This window comes from Megalops cyprinoides, chromosome 23, assembly GCF_013368585.1.
Source record: "Megalops cyprinoides isolate fMegCyp1 chromosome 23, fMegCyp1.pri, whole genome shotgun sequence".
NCBI classification, from domain to species: Eukaryota; Metazoa; Chordata; class Actinopteri; order Elopiformes; family Megalopidae; genus Megalops; species Megalops cyprinoides.
Window position 1 is genome coordinate 16,123,201 of NC_050605.1, and position 17,568 is coordinate 16,140,768.

At 43.0% G+C, this 17,568-nt stretch overlaps 2 protein-coding genes across 2 annotated transcripts; one reads left to right on the forward strand and one right to left on the reverse strand.

Moving 5' to 3' along the window:
- Nucleotides 1-1,189: 1,189 nt before the first annotated feature.
- Nucleotides 1,190-7,845, reverse strand: prdm4 (PR domain containing 4). Its single transcript, XM_036517690.1, has 12 exons — nucleotides 7,775-7,845; nucleotides 6,680-6,730; nucleotides 6,467-6,582; nucleotides 6,156-6,344; nucleotides 5,266-6,036; nucleotides 4,866-5,015; nucleotides 4,576-4,694; nucleotides 3,680-3,765; nucleotides 3,076-3,203; nucleotides 2,487-2,894; nucleotides 2,115-2,283; nucleotides 1,190-1,904 (listed from the first exon to the last, which is right to left on the reverse strand). The coding sequence occupies exons 3-12, from the start codon at nucleotides 6,579-6,581 to the stop codon at nucleotides 1,562-1,564; spliced, it is 2,478 nt and encodes an 825-aa protein (XP_036373583.1). The 5' UTR covers nucleotide 6,582; nucleotides 6,680-6,730; nucleotides 7,775-7,845; the 3' UTR covers nucleotides 1,190-1,561.
- A 569-nt stretch (nucleotides 7,846-8,414) lies between these two features.
- Nucleotides 8,415-17,322, forward strand: LOC118770594. Its single transcript, XM_036518354.1, has 15 exons — nucleotides 8,415-8,655; nucleotides 9,638-9,755; nucleotides 9,890-10,072; nucleotides 10,708-10,816; nucleotides 11,592-11,624; nucleotides 11,743-11,799; nucleotides 12,374-12,607; nucleotides 13,613-13,719; nucleotides 14,787-14,958; nucleotides 16,064-16,154; nucleotides 16,262-16,317; nucleotides 16,476-16,557; nucleotides 16,696-16,751; nucleotides 16,923-16,984; nucleotides 17,153-17,322. The coding sequence occupies exons 1-15, from the start codon at nucleotides 8,478-8,480 to the stop codon at nucleotides 17,187-17,189; spliced, it is 1,575 nt and encodes a 524-aa protein (XP_036374247.1). The 5' UTR covers nucleotides 8,415-8,477; the 3' UTR covers nucleotides 17,190-17,322.
- The last annotated feature ends 246 nt before the right edge of the window (nucleotides 17,323-17,568 follow it).

Below are 17,568 nucleotides of genomic sequence, written 5' to 3' on the forward strand. Positions count from 1 at the left end.
TAATGTTATTCATGCCATAATGCAATGATTTGTTTTTTACCTTGACTAATTGCAAATCATAAACTTGATTTGCTGGTTCCATTTTAGGAGCACCATAATGACATAAGCTTTCACAATGATGCTTTGACAACGGGCTTTTTATACTCATGAGCATTTTAGGGCCTATATTCTCATAAGCAGTAAAGACTTCACAGGATTCAAAGAGGCAACTGGAATAAATTGAAAAAAAATGTATCCACAGGTAAGAATTTAAATATATTTGTCAACCTGCCTCCTTTACAGAAAGTAGGGTGGACCGAGAAGGGTGGTCTAACGCTGATGCAAAGTCAAGAGTTTCCCTTATTTAATCTCAAGTCAATTAGCCTTATAAACAGTGATGACAATAACTTTATTTTCCCCAAAGCGACATAGATGTAAAAAAAAAAGTAGCTCACTTGGATGAGTTATCTCGTGCCTGAAAGTAATATACAGCACTTAAAGACAAAAATTAAAATAGGATATTTACATATTTTGCGGTTATTTGAGGCTATGATGTGTTCAGTTTACAAAGAAAAGACAGTTCACCCCCATTTGACAGCTTGATGGGGACATACACACCTTTCTTTCTTTCGAATTGTTTCAAGATTCTCCAGTACCATTAAAAAAGACTTGGTGGAGTCAAAAATATGACATAGCTACTTTTTTCAGCTGAAACAGCATTTCAACATTAGACGATTTTGCAGTTTTAAGAATGTAACCAACAAAGTCCCAACTAGACTTAAGGCAGTACCAGTTTTAATTAGTCCTTACAATTAACAACTAAATTCACTATCCTAGACCTCTGGCAGAGGGCACTAGGCAACATTTTTCTACCCAAAAAATGAAAAAGGTTTTTAAATTTGAAATCGTTTTAAATAAATTTTAAAGTAAGGTTTTTTTAATCACGTTCCTTATGTATAAATTCTGTTTCCAACCTAGGCCTAACTCATGTAATGATTAAAAATGCCTTGTAATGTCCAACAAGTCATCTGCTGAATAATTTTGAAACAATATTCAGATGATAATAGCTGAGCCCCACAGTTTGGGTGGGGTCCCAGTTTAGCCAGTAGAGGACACTTCTTACTACATAAATATTTTATTAGACATTAGCTTATTTGACCTGTTTAAAATTGCAATAATTTTATTCACAGAAGAAACTAAATTTGGGTGAATTTTCTGGTAATCACAAGTATACAGGTGTTAATATTCATCTTTGACATTAACAAAGGAGTACTTTTCCTGCTCTGTACCTTCTTTCTGCAGACGTTGGACTCATTCAGCACATAACTAGAGCTTCTTCTGCACTTTAACAGACAGCTCAATTCCAAGTTACCCATGTTTTTTGTAAATGAGGCATTATTTAAAGTTTGTACAATGATCAAAAGCTACAGAGAACTTGGTAGGTTACAAGCACCAAGCCTCTAAACCTTACCATGCAGATAAGATTTTGGCAAAACAAACAAACAGAAAAAAGACATAAAAATGGAAATAAATATAATAAATATCAAGACAGGCACAGTGCAGTCACTCCCTGCTGCTACAGTCACTGATGTGGGGACAGAGTTTTGTCAGAGGTGTACCCTGCAACTCCTAGACCACAGTCCTCCCTGCTGACTGGATCAATCAGCCCCTCGACATCCCCTTCCTCGTCCTCCTCTTCATCGTCATCCTCCTCCTCTTCATCCTCTTCCTGGAGGGCCTCCCCGCTGGTCTTGGGGCCCTTGCATATCTTGAGGTGGCGGGTGAGGTGGTATTTGGTGAGGAAAGCCTTGCTGCACTTTTCGCAGATATAGTCTCGCCGACCCTCGTGGGAGTTCAGGTGCTTCTTCAGGTGGTTGGACCTCCAGAACAGCTTGTCACACTTCGGACAGCGTATCTGCCGCTCTCTGCAGAGGCGGGTTGTGAGTGGAGTGAAGAGAAGAGAAGACATGCGTGTGAACAGGAACTGAAACTGAATACAGAAACCCTCTACTGCTATAACCTTGCAGTGCTGACAGAAAGCAACAGTTTGGCATCACTCAAGTGTGGAGGAAAAAAAATATGAAAGCCAACTGTCAAAGTGGTATCTACATAGTGTTCATAAATGATTGTCTTACTGTGTGTGAGTGAGCATGTGTTGTTTCAGGTCTTGTCTCCTCATGAACATCCTGTCACAGTGGTCACATTTGAGATTCTTGGCTCCTGTGTGGATCACCATGTGTGACGCCAGGTGGGCTTTCTGTGTGAACGACTTCTCACACACATTGCACCTGTAATTCTTCTGACCTGAAGGAGAAAACATGTCCTAATTTATAAAAGCACTCACTGTGATAGGTACAATGCATACAGCAACAGTGTATGTATCATCATTACAATCATCATCAGAGTTGCATATACACACTACCACACACTAGCAACTGGCACACTCCACTGTATTAAACTTCATTAAAAAAAAACTGTACAGTACAATACATGTGTGTCACCCCTACCTGTGTGGATCTTGAGGTGTGTGCGCAGGTTGCTGGGGTCGCTGAAGGCCTTGCTGCAGTACTCACACTTGTGTGGCTTCATGCCCACATGGCCCATGAAGTGCACGTTGAGCTTGGTGGAGGAAGTGAACGCCCTGGAGCACATGCTGCACTTGAACTTCCTCTCCCGGGCGTGGCCGTGGGCGTGGCCGGGCCAGGAGGAGGCTGCGCTGGAGCTACCGCTGGCCAGCTTGCCTTCGTGATGGGCGTGGTGGGTGTGGTGCGCCGGGTGGGTCTGCGTCGGGCTGTGGGTGTGGTTGCTGTGAGCGTGACTGTGGGTGTGGCTGCTTAGGTGAGATTTCAGCTCTGCGAATGAGGCACACTCCTTGCCACAGTGACACACCTGGCCATCTGGAACCTCTGGAACACCTGCCACAACAAAAAAAGTACCCAATAAACAGAAAGAATACAGCACTGAGACTATTTTTATTTTACCAGTGCAGGCAGAAGGGGCTCCCTCAGCTGTCAAAGCCATTTAAAAATTGAACGTCCTGGGTGGCAGTGCCCCCGTTAAAATCTGCACAAAGCCTTGTAGCGCTGCTTCTCTTACCCATCTGCCTGCTGTAGTCCCGGCTGTAGTAGAAAAGCAGCTCCTGATCTGGGAGGATCTCTCTGGATGAGCAAAAGTACAGCTTCCCGTTGTCAGGATAGGCCACCAGGTTCTGCTCCTCCCCAGTCCTGCGTACATGCATAGGCATGTGCACAAACACAAACACGCACAAGAGAGAGAAACGGACACATACGTCAACCCACAAGTTACGGACATGGGATCATAGGGGCGTTATCATTGCAGACTCATGCAATATTCTTCTTAACTGCAAAATAATCTTTTCCTTAGATTAAATGCACTTTCAATGCACCTTTCCATCGTACATGAATAAAAATGTCTATGACAATATACATTGATTACTAATCCATTTAACTGAAACATATTAAGATTTCAAATATTTGTGACTCACAAAATATACAAGTATTTCATTCTGAACATCTTCTACATCATACACAGGAGCCACAATTAAATACAGATATTAAGCTTAAATGAGAAATTAAAAATGTACGTTTTTTTCAGTCTTCCATGACCATAAAAATGCAGCTCTGATTGTATGTGTGAACACTGAACCTATTGCTACACAGTGCAAACAAACGTGACTTGCCTTGCTTTACGAACAAACATCATCCAGTTGCACTCGTTCTCATCGGTTGTCACAATGCAGAACTCCAGCACATTATTATGGAACATCTACAACAAAACGAGCAAAGGAAATCAATAATGGCGTTTAAAGAATATTCAAAATGCTCACGCTTTTGGGAGAGACAGCAGCCACATCGCCGTTCATCAAACAAGCGATGTGCCTCATTAACAAAAATTGAACCAGAAGTGACTCTGCAACAGACATTTTAGTTTGATACCCTTGAATGCCCTTTGCTAAAAAAAAAAAACCCTCAGAGGACATGAAGGAAAGATTTGAGAAACGCTGCTGGAAGGGGCTGCCTACTTTGCTAAACAAACATCCATTTCTTTTCAAATGGTGCCATCTAGTGGCAACAACTAGTAGAAGTAGAAGAATTAGTAGAAGTAGAAGAGTTTAAATGCTTCCCAAGACACAATAGTTTAAAAATATTGGTTGTGAGCACACACATAAACCTGTAGATGCCCTTTACAGCAAATAAGTCATAACCTGGTGGTGGGATTAATGTATAAGCAGACAAGCCAACCTGTCTCAAATTGCATGGTACACTGATGTTACTACACTTGATTCTACATAACATCTGTTTTTTAAGCAAAAAAGGAGGTGGTTTACTTGTAAATTTCAAGAGAAAATCTTTTGATATCTGGGAAATTTTCAAAGACTTAGTAAGAACAGTGGGATGTCTGAGCACTCTAACTTTACAGGATCAAAATACTTTCAAGGATTTCCAAGGATCATGAAAACGCTGCTTAAGAGTTTGCATCCATGCAATGCCTCCGCTCTGACAGTGTCGACCCCCATGAGGGGACCAGGGAAGCCATCGAAATGCTGGCAAAATGGTCCTCATCTCAGCTTCTCACCTTCCACACATGAGGGGTGTTCTTGTCCGACCAGTCTGTCAGGTCCACAGTGCTGCAGTGCTGCCCGACCATGGGCCCAAAGCAGGTCCTAACAGGTATGGTCTCTCGTGCAAACACACCTGTACAAAGACATGAGTGACAGAGACTTAAAAGCGAAGGAATGAGGGCAGGGCCCGAGATGCAGGGAACACCACAGACCTCGAACAGGGTCCCATAAGCAAAAACACAGGCTGCTGATCTCAGCAGCATGTTAGCAACTGTGACAGTATCGGGGCGCGGCATCTTCCTACCAAGGGGCTCGTCTGCCACAGACACCCGGAGGCACAGAGGCCGTGGCAGGGAGAGGCGGGCGCGGCTCTCGATGGGCGTGTCGGGGATGAAGGTGACAGGACCGTGCTCAGGGCAGTCGGAGGGGTATGAGCGTTCACACAGTGTGCACCCTGTTCAAGAACACAGAAATGGCACTGTACTCAACAGCATTGACACAAATCACCACTGTGAAAAATCACAGTGTCTAGATACTACATACGCGCGCACCCAAAAGATTAGGTCATTTTAGATTAAGTGCACTGAAATCTCATAGGTTAAGTGGATGGGCTTCTTATATTTTTTTTACTTAAGTAAGAGGAGTGGTGGAAAAACAACAAAAGAAAAAACAAACATCACCCTGCTGGAATATGGAGCACTTACATATTGTGAAGGCAGTGGCCATGTTCTCCTTGTTGGAAGTGGAGTCTTCCAGCTGCAAAGATGAGTTGACCAACACCAGGCTACTGTCAGGCCCCAGGGACACCTCCGCCGTGATGGGGGACACGCTGACTGGCTCCAGCCCCATGGTGGGGGGCCCGTGGAGGGAGACAGGCTCCAGCTGGGGTGGGGGCGCCATGGATGGGTGAGAATGCGACCCCGCCAGCACCACGCTGACCGCACCAGAGTTCAGACCCCCAGAGGAATGTAACGGCTCTCCCAGGCCTCCCGCTCCTCCTCCTCCTGCTCCGGCTCCGCCCACTCTCCCGCCGAGATGCTCCTGCTCCATCACCACGGGCAGATCCAGGCCCGGCCCGTGCAGGGGCATCACCCCTGCCGACCCGTCCACCCCCCCCAGGCCCTCATGGTTCCGGGGCCTCCCGCTCAGCTGCTGGGTCTCCGCCACCACGCCCTCCATCGTGGCCAGCTCCTCGCCCATTCTGTCCGGTGATATGGGGCTGCTAACGCGGGACTCCATGCTCAGACCAGCGTCCAGCTGCACCTCGTGGGCCGCCCCCTGGTGGAGGCCCCCCTGCCCCCCCACCTGCCGAGAGTCCAGGGACACCAGGCCTTGCTCCAGGGGCCCCCCGGGAGCATTGTAAGGGTCCAGACCAGAGGGGTTGTTGCTGGACACAGACAGCGTACCGTCCATGTTAAGGCTGCTGGGGTGGATATACTGAGGCGGTGGACGGTCTGCAAGGTAGGACAAGATACCTACACAGACAAGCACAAGGAAACGGAGACTGTCAGGGATTTATAAGCATGTCTGTTAATGAATGATATTAGAAGAGCGTAAATCTGAAAACGAGGCACAAAGAGACCTCCCAAAATACCTGGCAGGATGTGTCGGAAGTAGCTGCTCTCCAGGTGGGGGTAAGGGGGCGGGGGCAAGGTGTAGTTCCTCTCTGGAATGCCACACATCACCCCCCTGTCTCCAATTGGACCCATTGGCAGCATGAGGGAGAGCGCAGAGGGCAGAGACCCCAGGGAAGGACCTAGGTTTGGAATGGCCACTGGCATGCCTAAAGAGAAAGGGAAGTTTTAAAAAAATACATATAAGACAGCTAGAAATCCCAAGTTACCTTTGTTAATTTACTGATATGCATATACATAGAAGGATAAATACACATTTCTGTCTCCTGACCTGGTGCGGCAATGGGGTTGTGGGTGGGGGAGGTGGGTAGGCCCAGGTGGCTCCCACTCACTGAGGGCACATTCAACTGGTCCATCCCCACAGGACTCAGATTGATATCATTCATTCTGCAAGATGAAGAACAACATTTATGTAAAATGATTAACCACAGCCAGACAAGAGTCAGAGAACCATTTCAATCATAACCTTTCAATAGAATATTACCTGTTATTAGGTGTTTGTGTTCATGACACTGTAAATTTTGCATTCTTCTCGCTAAAGTGCAGAAAAAACACAGACTATCAGTTTAAGTAAATAAGTAAGCAAAAGTTTTGCGACATTCAAATACTGAGAATATGATGGTTTAGTGAACAATCAGTGATAACAACGTAAATATCGGACTTATTTTCTCCATTGAACTGGCTAGCCTCCCACAGCTACAGAACAACTTGACCCTACTGTGCAAGCTAGCTACAAACTCTTGTTCCAAGTTATCTTTACATTTAGCTGTGCATCGCTGAATTCATGATATTTAGTTGAAAGCAAAGGGCCGCTTTTTCAACCAATTTCTTATAAAAACAGCTAGCTAACGCTACCTAGAGACAAAACTAAGTTATATAAAAATGCCTAAGTCGCAAGCAAGTTTTAAAGTCGATTTGGAGTTGCAGGCAGACTGAAACAATGTTCAACCTGCTACTGGCTAGCGCTGCATGCTGCTGGACTGTAGCTTTCGCTAGGAAGCTAGTCAGCTAATTGCTTCCCTGGGTAGCTACTTCTCTTGCTCAAGAAATACCATTTCATGCATATTGTCAAAACTGTATTCACTTTGATTGCGACTAGCTAGCTAACTACGTACGTTGCAGTAACAACCTGTAGAATTATAATTCAGTTTTGGTAAATGAAACCTAGCAAGTTAGAATTCCTAACCTTTATGGCTAGCAAGCTAATTGGTAGCTAACTAACACAGCTCGCTAGCCATGTCTGCAGTGAACACATAGCTAGCTACCAAGCTAATGCGTCATGACAAAGCCAGGGAAGTATGTTAGTAGCAAACACAGTATACCTACAAGAAAAAATATTCGGAGAATATCATGTTAACCAGCTATCTAGCAGTCAGCCAGGGACACAACAAAAGCAGTGAAATGCAAAACAAGACAACGACCAGGTCTCCTGAAAACAGTATGCGCTTTAAATAACAATGGGTATGCTTTTAGACTTAAAAGCCAACATTGTGACAAAAAAACTCTTTAAAACGTGTAAAATCGGATATAGATTCAGCGAGGTAATATCTAATGCATTGAATAAAAAGGGAAAACCCACCTAGCTAGCCAGCTAGCTAGCAACTGACTTGTAGGTAGCCTCTCTTTCCAGGTCCATTGCCTTGAAGATACTGTACTGCACTGAGCATGTGCAAAAGTAGGGACCTAAAACCATCATCATGAAAACGAAAACGAAGATACGTGTGATTAACTACGCGTAATTTAACTGATGCATTTAATGTATAAAATATTCTGTTTACAGAAAATTAATATGGATTACTTTGGAATAAATTGTGCATGTTCTAAATTAAAGACGAAATAAAATACTAACATACATTTCGTAAAGTTTAAGAATGCAGAGAATCTCTGGCTAATCTCACTTCATAAACACACTTTTGCAAGCCGATGGCGGTCATGGCATTGACGGACATTATTAGTTCCTCCGACAGACAACTTAACAGCGCTGACACAACTGCAACATAACGGGGGAAAATATTGCTCACTGTTTGTCTCCTGTTATGCAGCTAAAATTTAAATCTGTAATGCATTGCTCAGAACTGAAAACAGGTATTGTTAGAACTGTGGTTGGGAAATCTGGTCGCATGAATTTACGAGGAACCCCAAGCCTCACCTGCCCCCATTGCGTCATCAGCAGCGCGACACACAGAAAATGGGCGCATCCAAATGAACGTATTCGACAACAGATAACTTTGCGATCACTTCACCTTTTCTACTACGGGTTGGTTATCTGCAATTATTAAGATATGCCAACCATGTGTGTAGCTGTGGGTTGCCATCAGAAGGCAAAACCCGGGTCGTATGTGAAGTTTTATACTTTTCCTCGGGATCCTGTAAGAAGAAAACGATGGATTTCTGCATTAAAGCGAGAGGGATGGACGCCAGCTCCACACAGCAAATTGTGCAGTATGCACTTTATTTCAGGTGTGTAGCTAATATTTGAAGATGGCTAAGCAGCTATTTACAAGTGGATATTTCTATGTCGTGCTAAACAATTATCTAGCTAGCTAGAAACTCTTTGCACCTGGAATTCTAAGCCTTGCCAGGTGCCGTTTTGCAGGACAATTTAAAAAAAACAGGGCAAAGGACAATGTAAAAATTAAGCATCGGTAACATTAATTTACAGAAAAGCTTCAGCAATCCACCTCCTAGTTCATGGGAATAAGAGTTGTCACTCCAATGGTAAGTCTAAGACAAATGACATGATGCAGGCAATACACTAACTTCGATTGCTAGCCAGTAACAAAAAGTGTGTATGTATTGACTTATGATTTGTACTTTGAGGGGAGGTTTTTGTGTGTTAAAATATTTCGATATAGATACACCTTTTTGGAATAAACTGTAAGTACTAAAGTGATATATGAATATGCATTTGTGAAAGTCCTAGAAAGTGTGTACGGGCATTCGACCGTGCACACGTAACACAAACGGGCACACTATGAATTGATATAAAAACATTGTGTGCAGCCATGGGTTGTCATCAGAAGGCGAAACCCGGGTCGTATGTGACTGATGGGTTCATGTGTGACACGGATGCGATCTTAGAGCAGTAGAGATCCACTTTTTTACAGGCAGGTGGTGCTGCAAATACACCATTGAAGTAGTTGCAGAGAAAGGTACTGTTTTTCTCATTCGGTGTGTTTAGGATAATAAACCTTTATTAAATTGGGACCCGTAATTCAACACAATTAATACTGCACTACATATTTTTTATGAAATTATAAAGCGTCTAAAATGAACTGAATTCTCATTAATCTGGTTTAAGCAAAACACTGTTAACCCAATGTTAACATCAATGTTAACCCAAGTCATAACAAAGTAAAAATCCCCGTAAAAAAACTTGGACTATACTGAATGTACTCTGTATCTAATAAGAGCTTTGGAACCCATTTCCTGTGATTTTTAGGCAGACGGAGCGACGACCCTCTGTCCCCAGACTACATACCATCATGGTTTGCACATACCACAACGGTGGAGAAGGAAAGGTCAATGGCTGCTATGAGAAGATACAGACGGAGACAAGAGTAAGCGTCCCCCCGTACGGTTAAAGGAAATTCATGTAATTGCAAATAAAATAACTTTATTTCCACCTGTGCTTTTTATTCTTTCTGTTCACGATATTTGCCTGATGTGTTTTTTATGGATTTATTCTCCATAGTGCTCTTCCAAAGAAAGATGGGATTTCACGATCTTTATTAGCTGACCCAACTACAGCGGGTTCTTATAGAAATGGATTCTTACCCTCCAGCTCAGACAAAGACAGGCCAGTTTATTCATGTTATCCCTCCCTGTGTGAGGAGTACGTAAAGAGATCTTTCATGGAAGTCCAAACATTATCAAGGTATGTCTTTCCCATGTTAAAAACGGGTAGCAGTTTGGTTGTCTCCACAACACTTTGCTTCGTTTTTTTGAGGTTTTTACTTCTGTAGCGTTTAAGTTTATGCTTAACAGAAAGTAATGTTAATGTGAAAATAATCTCAGAAAAAACAATTGTAATGTTAAACCTTTGCTACCAGAATATATTGTTTGAATGGTGATCTTTTAGATGATCTCCTTTTTAAAATTAGGATACATAAGTCAGAGCCACCCATAGCTCTCCAAATTTGTAGACTTACAAGGTTTACTTAATTGTTCATAATCAATGTTTGATTATATATGGACTATCTTCCGTAAGTGGAGAACAAGTACTGAAACACAAAAAAAAACTCTTCATACATCACAGTTCACATGAATTCAAAGCAGTGAGCATCTCATTGCTCAGACCCAGTAGTTTTTGAACACAGCTTTAAATGCATCAGATGTTGAAAATGGGAACATTCAGGATGAAATGGGCCATTCATTTCTGCTTGCTTCGTAATAGGTCTCAAATTAAGTGCCTCTGAAGTACAGTGATCTTAACTTTAATATTGATGCAGTAGTGGTTGGTTTTCCTCTCTCTCCCATTTATTTTTAACTTTTGTTTGTGTATCTTTGAAGAAATGCCATATCATCAGCACCTGAGGTGGCTGCCACCCCATCTGCAAAGTCTGGGAATATTGAAACAGTACATCCCACCAGCTTCCATGAACAGTATTGTCTGCCAGAGGTACAGACCCCTTAAGACATTTGCAAACAGACAGTATCTTGCATTTATCCATTCACACACTCGGCTTGGAAAGCAACATTGCAGCAAGTAGCAGTTAATGGAAAATCATGCTGACTGTCTCACAGAACACTTATACAGACAGGTTTTCACCTCAGTTTTTCAGTACTGAGTACTAGGTGGGAAAAGGATCATAGGAACCGAGCATTTGAGTCCAACAGGTTACACTAGCCTTATAGCATCTCTGGAACTAACACTGTAGACAAATTATAGGTCACTTCCCCTAGTGATTTTGACACCAAAGAGCCATATCTCATATCTCCATGAATAAATGAATAAATTTATGCATGATAAACCTAAAGCATATAGAAGATGGCCAGACCTTAACTGGGTTGACTTCTGATTGTCTTTATCCGGTTTGCTAGCTGGTTCATCACTTTCTCTATTTTTTGTCAAATTCAGAGGCAAACGGGCATTGTGAAGCCAACTTGCTCTGATCTCCTGCTGCAAAATTTAAAAACGGGAAATGTTTTTGTATATTAGACACTTTCACACAGGACACAGTAATGTGTAATAAGAGATAATTGTTAAACCGCTTATTTCAATCTCTAATAGCTCATAACTTTTTTCAGTATTGTCCATGGAAGGACTCTGTTTCTGCCACCGGTTTGCACAGCTGCCTGCTTATTTAATGTGAAATCCATCTATTTAATACGTGGTTATGTTTTTTACATCCATAACAGAATAAATATGTCTAATGTTGTGTTTTGTTTGTTAGAGCATCCAGTGGAACAAAGGAGCATGGGAAAAAGTAAGAATCATTTTTTGAGTAATTTCTCATGGTTGCCTTTAATGATTAATTCTGGTGACGATGAACTGTATTTGGGTTGAACTGTAAATACATGATAATCTGTAATTTACGTCTGCAGGTGAGCCGAGAGAAATTTCAGAACAAAAGGAAAAATCGCTACAAGCACACCATAAAGGTACAGATTGCAAAGTCCCCAGCAGCCACATATTTCAGTGTGTTCATAGAAATTTTCATTTTAACATTGTTTGACCCCTGTACAGAGACATAGTTTACAGTGTGTGGGCTTTGGGTAGACTCACTTGCCTTTTTAGGGAACATCATTCAACACCACTCCTTACTCAGCAAGCAGCACTGTCTCTTGGGAATCCCCAGAAATGCACAGGTTGCTGTAATTGTGCTGTAAAAGTGACCTAAAAAGGTGACCAGACTCTTTCTGTTTGAATCTTGAAGATGAAATTCCCTCTGGGTAGGAAATAAATACAGTCTCTGGTTTTTCTATAGTCAACCTGACACAATGTGTTTTAGAGCTATTTGCCAAATTAAGTAGTGATGTTCATTCATGCCATACACCGCCACCCACCAGTGACAATTCCCAATGCCTTCCACTCTTTTTCTGGTCACAAAAACCTCTGTCACAGGTCAGATTGGGAAAGACACAGTTGGGGGAAGCTCGCCAGTGTTGTGATTTTTAAGTTTGAAATCATGATGTGTCTCACAGCAGCTGGTTGCCCCATTTGTCCTGTGTTCAGGTCCATGAGAAGTGGGAGTGGCTGGGCATGGATCTGAAGGGCCCTCTCCCTGCGTCGCAGAACGGACACAAGTTCTTGCTGACCGTGATGGACTATTACTCCAAGTGGGTGGAGGCCTACCCCATGAAATCAGAGTCTGCTGGAGAGGTGGCGCTGAACATCAGAAACCTCACCTATCAGTTTGGGTGGCCCCTCCGAATCCTGTCACAAATGGAGAAGGCGTTCATTGAGGAGGTAAAGTGCACAGATTTCAGATGTTGAGGGTTGTATTTTTTTTTTTTTTTAGAAACCTTTTTTTCATCCATAGAGACACAAGGACTGCAGTGTCAGCGACTAATAAAAAGGTGCCCTTTCTTCAGCTTGTTCTAGATGAATCCTCTCTGTCCCATTACTAATGTGTCACACATACAATATACTTCTACAGACTTGTACAGATTTCTGCAGATTTGAAGTGAATTAACACTGATGGGCAAAAACTGAGAAGAATCATGGCCAGAATATCTGTCCCAACCTGGCTGGAACCACTAGGCAACCAGAGTTTGTTGATTGGAGGGTCTGACTGGGGTGAGGGTTTGGTGAGAGTCTGCAAGTAAAAGGGAGCCATCTGTATCAACTCTATAAAAATGGTATTCTCATTTCTTGGGAGCTTATTGATTTGTGAATTTTATTTTGCTGAAATATTTAATGTGATGGCCCAAATGAAAGTTCATATGGCAGAATGCCATTATTTTATTCAGTGGGGATATCCATGTTCGTTGCATGTAAGACATCACTGACTGGCCAGCTGGTGGTATTTGTATGTCTGTTTCACTATAAAAGCAATGATGGAAAGGCTTGTTTATTGAGCAGTGGGAGTGCTTGTCTGAAGTATAAACGACCTTATATTACCGCCTGAACAAATACAGCAAACTATTGTCAGCTGAACAAATACAACAAACGTGCTTGAAAAAAGTAGTTTGCTGTGTTTCTCGGTACTGTGATGCATACATCTGACCATGTCAGTGCAGTGAGGTACGTGTTTGATCAGTTCAGTGTGTGCCTTATAGTATGTCTGTACGCGCTATGCACATTTCAACTATTGTGATTCCATTTCTTTCTTTACAGGTTGTCTTTATTAGTGTACATATTGCAGCCTGTGTTATCTTCTATTGTCATGGAAGTCGCTCTGGATAAGAGCGTCCGCTAAATGCATGTAACGTAATGTTCAGCAACGCAGTACTGTTCTGTTCTGTGTTCCAGGTGAATATGGAGCTGAGCACATTACTTGGGGAGCAGGTTTGCTCTCTCGTGGTCTTCCACCCAGAGGCCAGCATTCGGGACACGGTCACGCAGTCCTTTATAGACAGGTGAGTTTGCAGCACCACTCCATATCTGCTGGTCATTCTGAGTAGCTGTGACGTTTTTCAAAAATGCACAGTGTAGGGTGTCTTCAGTGTGTATCATAAATAATGCGAACCTGTGTGCTTGTCCACATATTTGCATGTGGCACATCAGAGATTTTTCACTACCAGGGCAGCCATGATCCTTGAAAATTTCCATCTTAGAAAGTCTGAAAGTAGTCAGATATCCCAAATCCATACTCAATGCCAACATACTGCTTGACGTCATTGCACACTGCCCATGAAAAGGTTCAGAAGGACAGCGTGTATATTGAAATGCACTTCTTGAAATTTTTAAGTATAGGCTGCCCGGCCAGCAAGTTCCCATAAACCATTGGGTGGCAGTAGTCAAAAGATTTGCGATTCCTGCTAAATAATGCTCCACCCCTATCCAGGTCTGGTTAAAAAAATGTGAGGAAAACTTTTGTCAAGACTGCATACAGCGATATAGCTAGCATGCAGTCTGTGGGATTATATGGCCGGGTTTTTCCAAGAGTAACTCAGAGATGGTATTGTCGTGTTTATGCCCCCTAGTGGATATGGAGGATTAAGCTTTTTAAAATGATGAAACAAAAGAGAGGCAGTATGTCAGCAGTAAATTAGGACGGAAGCTTGAATAGTATTTTGGTGTCAGTGAATGCAAGTATTGGTGTTGAGTGTGTACAGGCTCTAAGTCCACTATCTAGATTGGCAACTTGTTTTCCATGGCAATAACATTTGTAATTGTGTCTCTGCCCAGAGGCAAAATATTTTGAAAGGACCGCTCTCAAAAAGCACTTCACCCCTGCAGTTCCACCTTTTAAAGTAGTCTGATTTTGCAGTTACCTCCTCAGAGTTAGCAGGAATTTGATTATTTCTGCAATAACAAATAATCCTTGAAATCTCAAAGAACCTCAGACAAGCAACCGTAAATCATTACAAAGTCGCAGGAAATATAAATGTGCTCTGAATAGGGTAACCCGGTAACTTTATCCACTGTCAGCTTTGTCCAACATCCTGTTCATTCAGCCACTGTTAAATTTGTCACCTCACAGCATGGTGTCAGAGCTGCTGAGGGACCATCAGGAGAGCTGGGATGTTCATCTCCCTGCCAGCCTGTTTGCTTTACGACTCCGGCAGCACCCCGGCACCGGACACAGCGCCTTCTACATGCTCTACCGCAAGGAGCCCCGCACCGACTTCTCCACAACCACCCAAGAGCTGCCTGTAAGTGAAGGCCCTCTCAAGCTCCGTCTTACGTCAGCCAGGCAGCGCACATTATGTGCAGCTTCCGTCAATCAGATCAGATCCGGAGGCATTTGTAATTGCACTGTCATGTCGGGCCATATACAGTACATTTTCCAGAGCAAAATGGAGGGAAAAAGAAAACGCACAGGCGATGTGATGAAGGGGACCGGAAAATGATTCCCTCACATCCTGAATTCTTCTCACATTCCTGAGAAGCTCCTCAAAACTGTCATTGAAAAAAAGAGAAGTCAACATTAAATAGGAGCTGCAGTAGCAGTAACAAAAGTAATTCTAGTGAAGGCCACAGTATGATAGAGTATGATAGAAGAGTAATTACATCCAGTCAGCCTTCAGCTTTTATCTTCCCCATAGTTTAGGGACTGTTAATTTTTTTAGAAAGCTGAATTTCTTATTGTCTTGAAAAGAAATTACTCATGTTGCAGAGATTTAAAACACTCCATATTCCCATACCTGCAATGCCACTCCACTCAAATCCATACTTTAGTACCATGGTCACTGCAGAGATGCTGACAGTCATAAAACACTCTGTCTGCCACACCCTGATATGAAAGGTCTGCTCATTACAACTGGACATGACAGAAAACCAAATAACAAAAGCACTTACCTAATGAGTCTAATGGGATGCATGAATGGGCTGTTTAAAAGAATTTTAACAAGCTGCCCAGCCACCGATACAATGCTTAAATGACCAAGTGACCTAAACTGAAAAAGCCGGCCCTTTGATTTTCAGAGAAAGCAGTGCTCGCTGTGAGGAAACCTGCTGTGACTTCACGCTGATATCCATTTGTTTCTGCATCAGAGATTGTGTGACAGGGAAAGTCGTGTCACTTCCTCCCACTTTGTCTTTGTGCTCCATTCAGAAAACACACTTAACATAACCCCAAAGGCAGTGTAAGGCTAATGGGTCAGATTCATTGTTTGTTACATTTTCCTTCGATTACCTGCTGTGTACACATTGATTTGTAATGGGACTTTTACTTAATCGCTATATATACAGTACCTGTCAAAAGCTTTGACACCATTTTTATTCTTTATTTTTACTATCCTGTTATGTCCTTAACAGTTGCGTGAGGACCTCATAAGCAGCAGCGGTCTTAAGATACCTGAGGTGAAGTTCATCTCCAGCATCAACCACCGAGACCCAGATCCCCCAGGTGAGTTCAGAAGTGAGGTACAGCTGGCTGTGGAAATTATTTTTGCACTGGCAAATAGGAGGAAAAACAAGGAACCTACATTCTCATCCAGACTTCTGATCCCTCAGGTTCGGAACACAACATTCAATCAGTTTCCCAGAGTGATGTCGGCGACACGCTGGCGGTAAGTGTCAAAACACCCTGCGAGAAAACAGGGCTCCAGGACTGCAGATGGCTGCTTTCCTGAGCTGGTGGTTGTTGTGCATCTGTGTTGAGCTCGTACCAATGAAAATGCGCAACCTCGCCAAAGTCAGCACCGATCACTTTCTGTGTTATTACTAGAGAGACAAGCAGCGGCCCGTCTTCTTAGTGACCCCTGTGCCCCTGGCCTCTGCCAACGCTCAGCAGAAGGGCAGAACTACACGTGAGTCCATCCAACAGTCTTACCTGTCTGGGGCTGGCTCATTTCTACTCTTGTATGCATACATTTGTAATGTTTGTTCAGGCCATGAAATTAGTAGTTTTCCACTCAGCTGACTGTCTCACGGTGATCTGTTTACAGAGGAAGGCCTGGCAGAGTCCCCACAAGATCAGAGGGATGAGAATACTGCTGTTATGGTAAGAACCAGAACGCAAACAGATGGGTTTGTTATCATAATGCTGGCTTACAGAGAGAGTTGGTTTAGTGGTTTCCTCTCTCTTCTACAGGTAATGTAGCATTGGTTTATTTTGTTGTTGTGTGCTCTGATTCTTTAATAGTCATTTTCCATTACTTCGTTCATCCCATAGGAAAGACAGAGACAGCCTCGTGGTGGCAATATCCAGCATCCAACAAGGCGGATCATCCTCCAGTAAGTGGATCGGTTCTCTCATTGGCTTTCAAAATTGCTGGGAGGAGTAGGGTTTGGGTGCTATGTTTGCATAGAAGGGAGAATTATTCCTTCAGGCCTTTCGATCTTAGACGGCTGGCCTGGAGAATATAACCTGGACTCATTGGGTCTATTTTGGATTTCTTTCAGGAGGATCCACCCTGAAGACTATGCGCTCAGCATATAATCAGGAGGAGAGGTTCTCTGGGACAGGATCTCTTAGGGTACGGAGGTAGAGTGGGGTGAGAACTTGCAGATGGAGGATGTGGACCACACCTACATGTGTGCAGCCTGCAAGGAGGAGACAGAGAACATGGAGACCGGGCAACAGAAGGAGGATTGCAAGGACAGGATCTCTGTGGCGATCAATCTCCAGGTGTTCCTGCAAAATAACCTTGTAGAGAAGAGTAATGGAAGAGTGAGTTTGTATGATCCCACCCAAAATAGGTGGAGCTGTCATTTGCTTTAATTGGCTCACTGTTGTGATCACAGTGTTTTGCTTTCGAGAGCAATATATTTTGATTGGTTTGTACAAAAGAGTGATTGACATCACAGAGTAACTCCAA

Excerpts from the sequence above, each read along its gene's own strand:
- LOC118770594 (XM_036518354.1), top strand. The coding sequence starts at position 8,478 with ATGCCAACCATGTGTGTAGCTGTGGGTTGCCATCAGAAGGCAAAACCC. Across the intron at positions 12,608-13,612 it reads AGAAGGCGTTCATTGAGGAG|GTGAATATGGAGCTGAGCAC; the intron begins GTAAAGTGCACA and ends TCTGTGTTCCAG. Across the intron at positions 16,752-16,922 it reads ATGAGAATACTGCTGTTATG|GAAAGACAGAGACAGCCTCG; the intron begins GTAAGAACCAGA and ends TTCATCCCATAG.
- prdm4 (XM_036517690.1), bottom strand. The coding sequence starts at position 6,581 with ATGAATGATATCAATCTGAGTCCTGTGGGGATGGACCAGTTGAATGTG. Across the intron at positions 5,016-5,265 it reads GGCCACTGCCTTCACAATAT|GGTGCACACTGTGTGAACGC; the intron begins GTAAGTGCTCCA and ends GTTCTTGAACAG. Across the intron at positions 3,204-3,679 it reads ATGTTTGTTCGTAAAGCAAG|GACTGGGGAGGAGCAGAACC; the intron begins GCAAGTCACGTT and ends GCATGTACGCAG.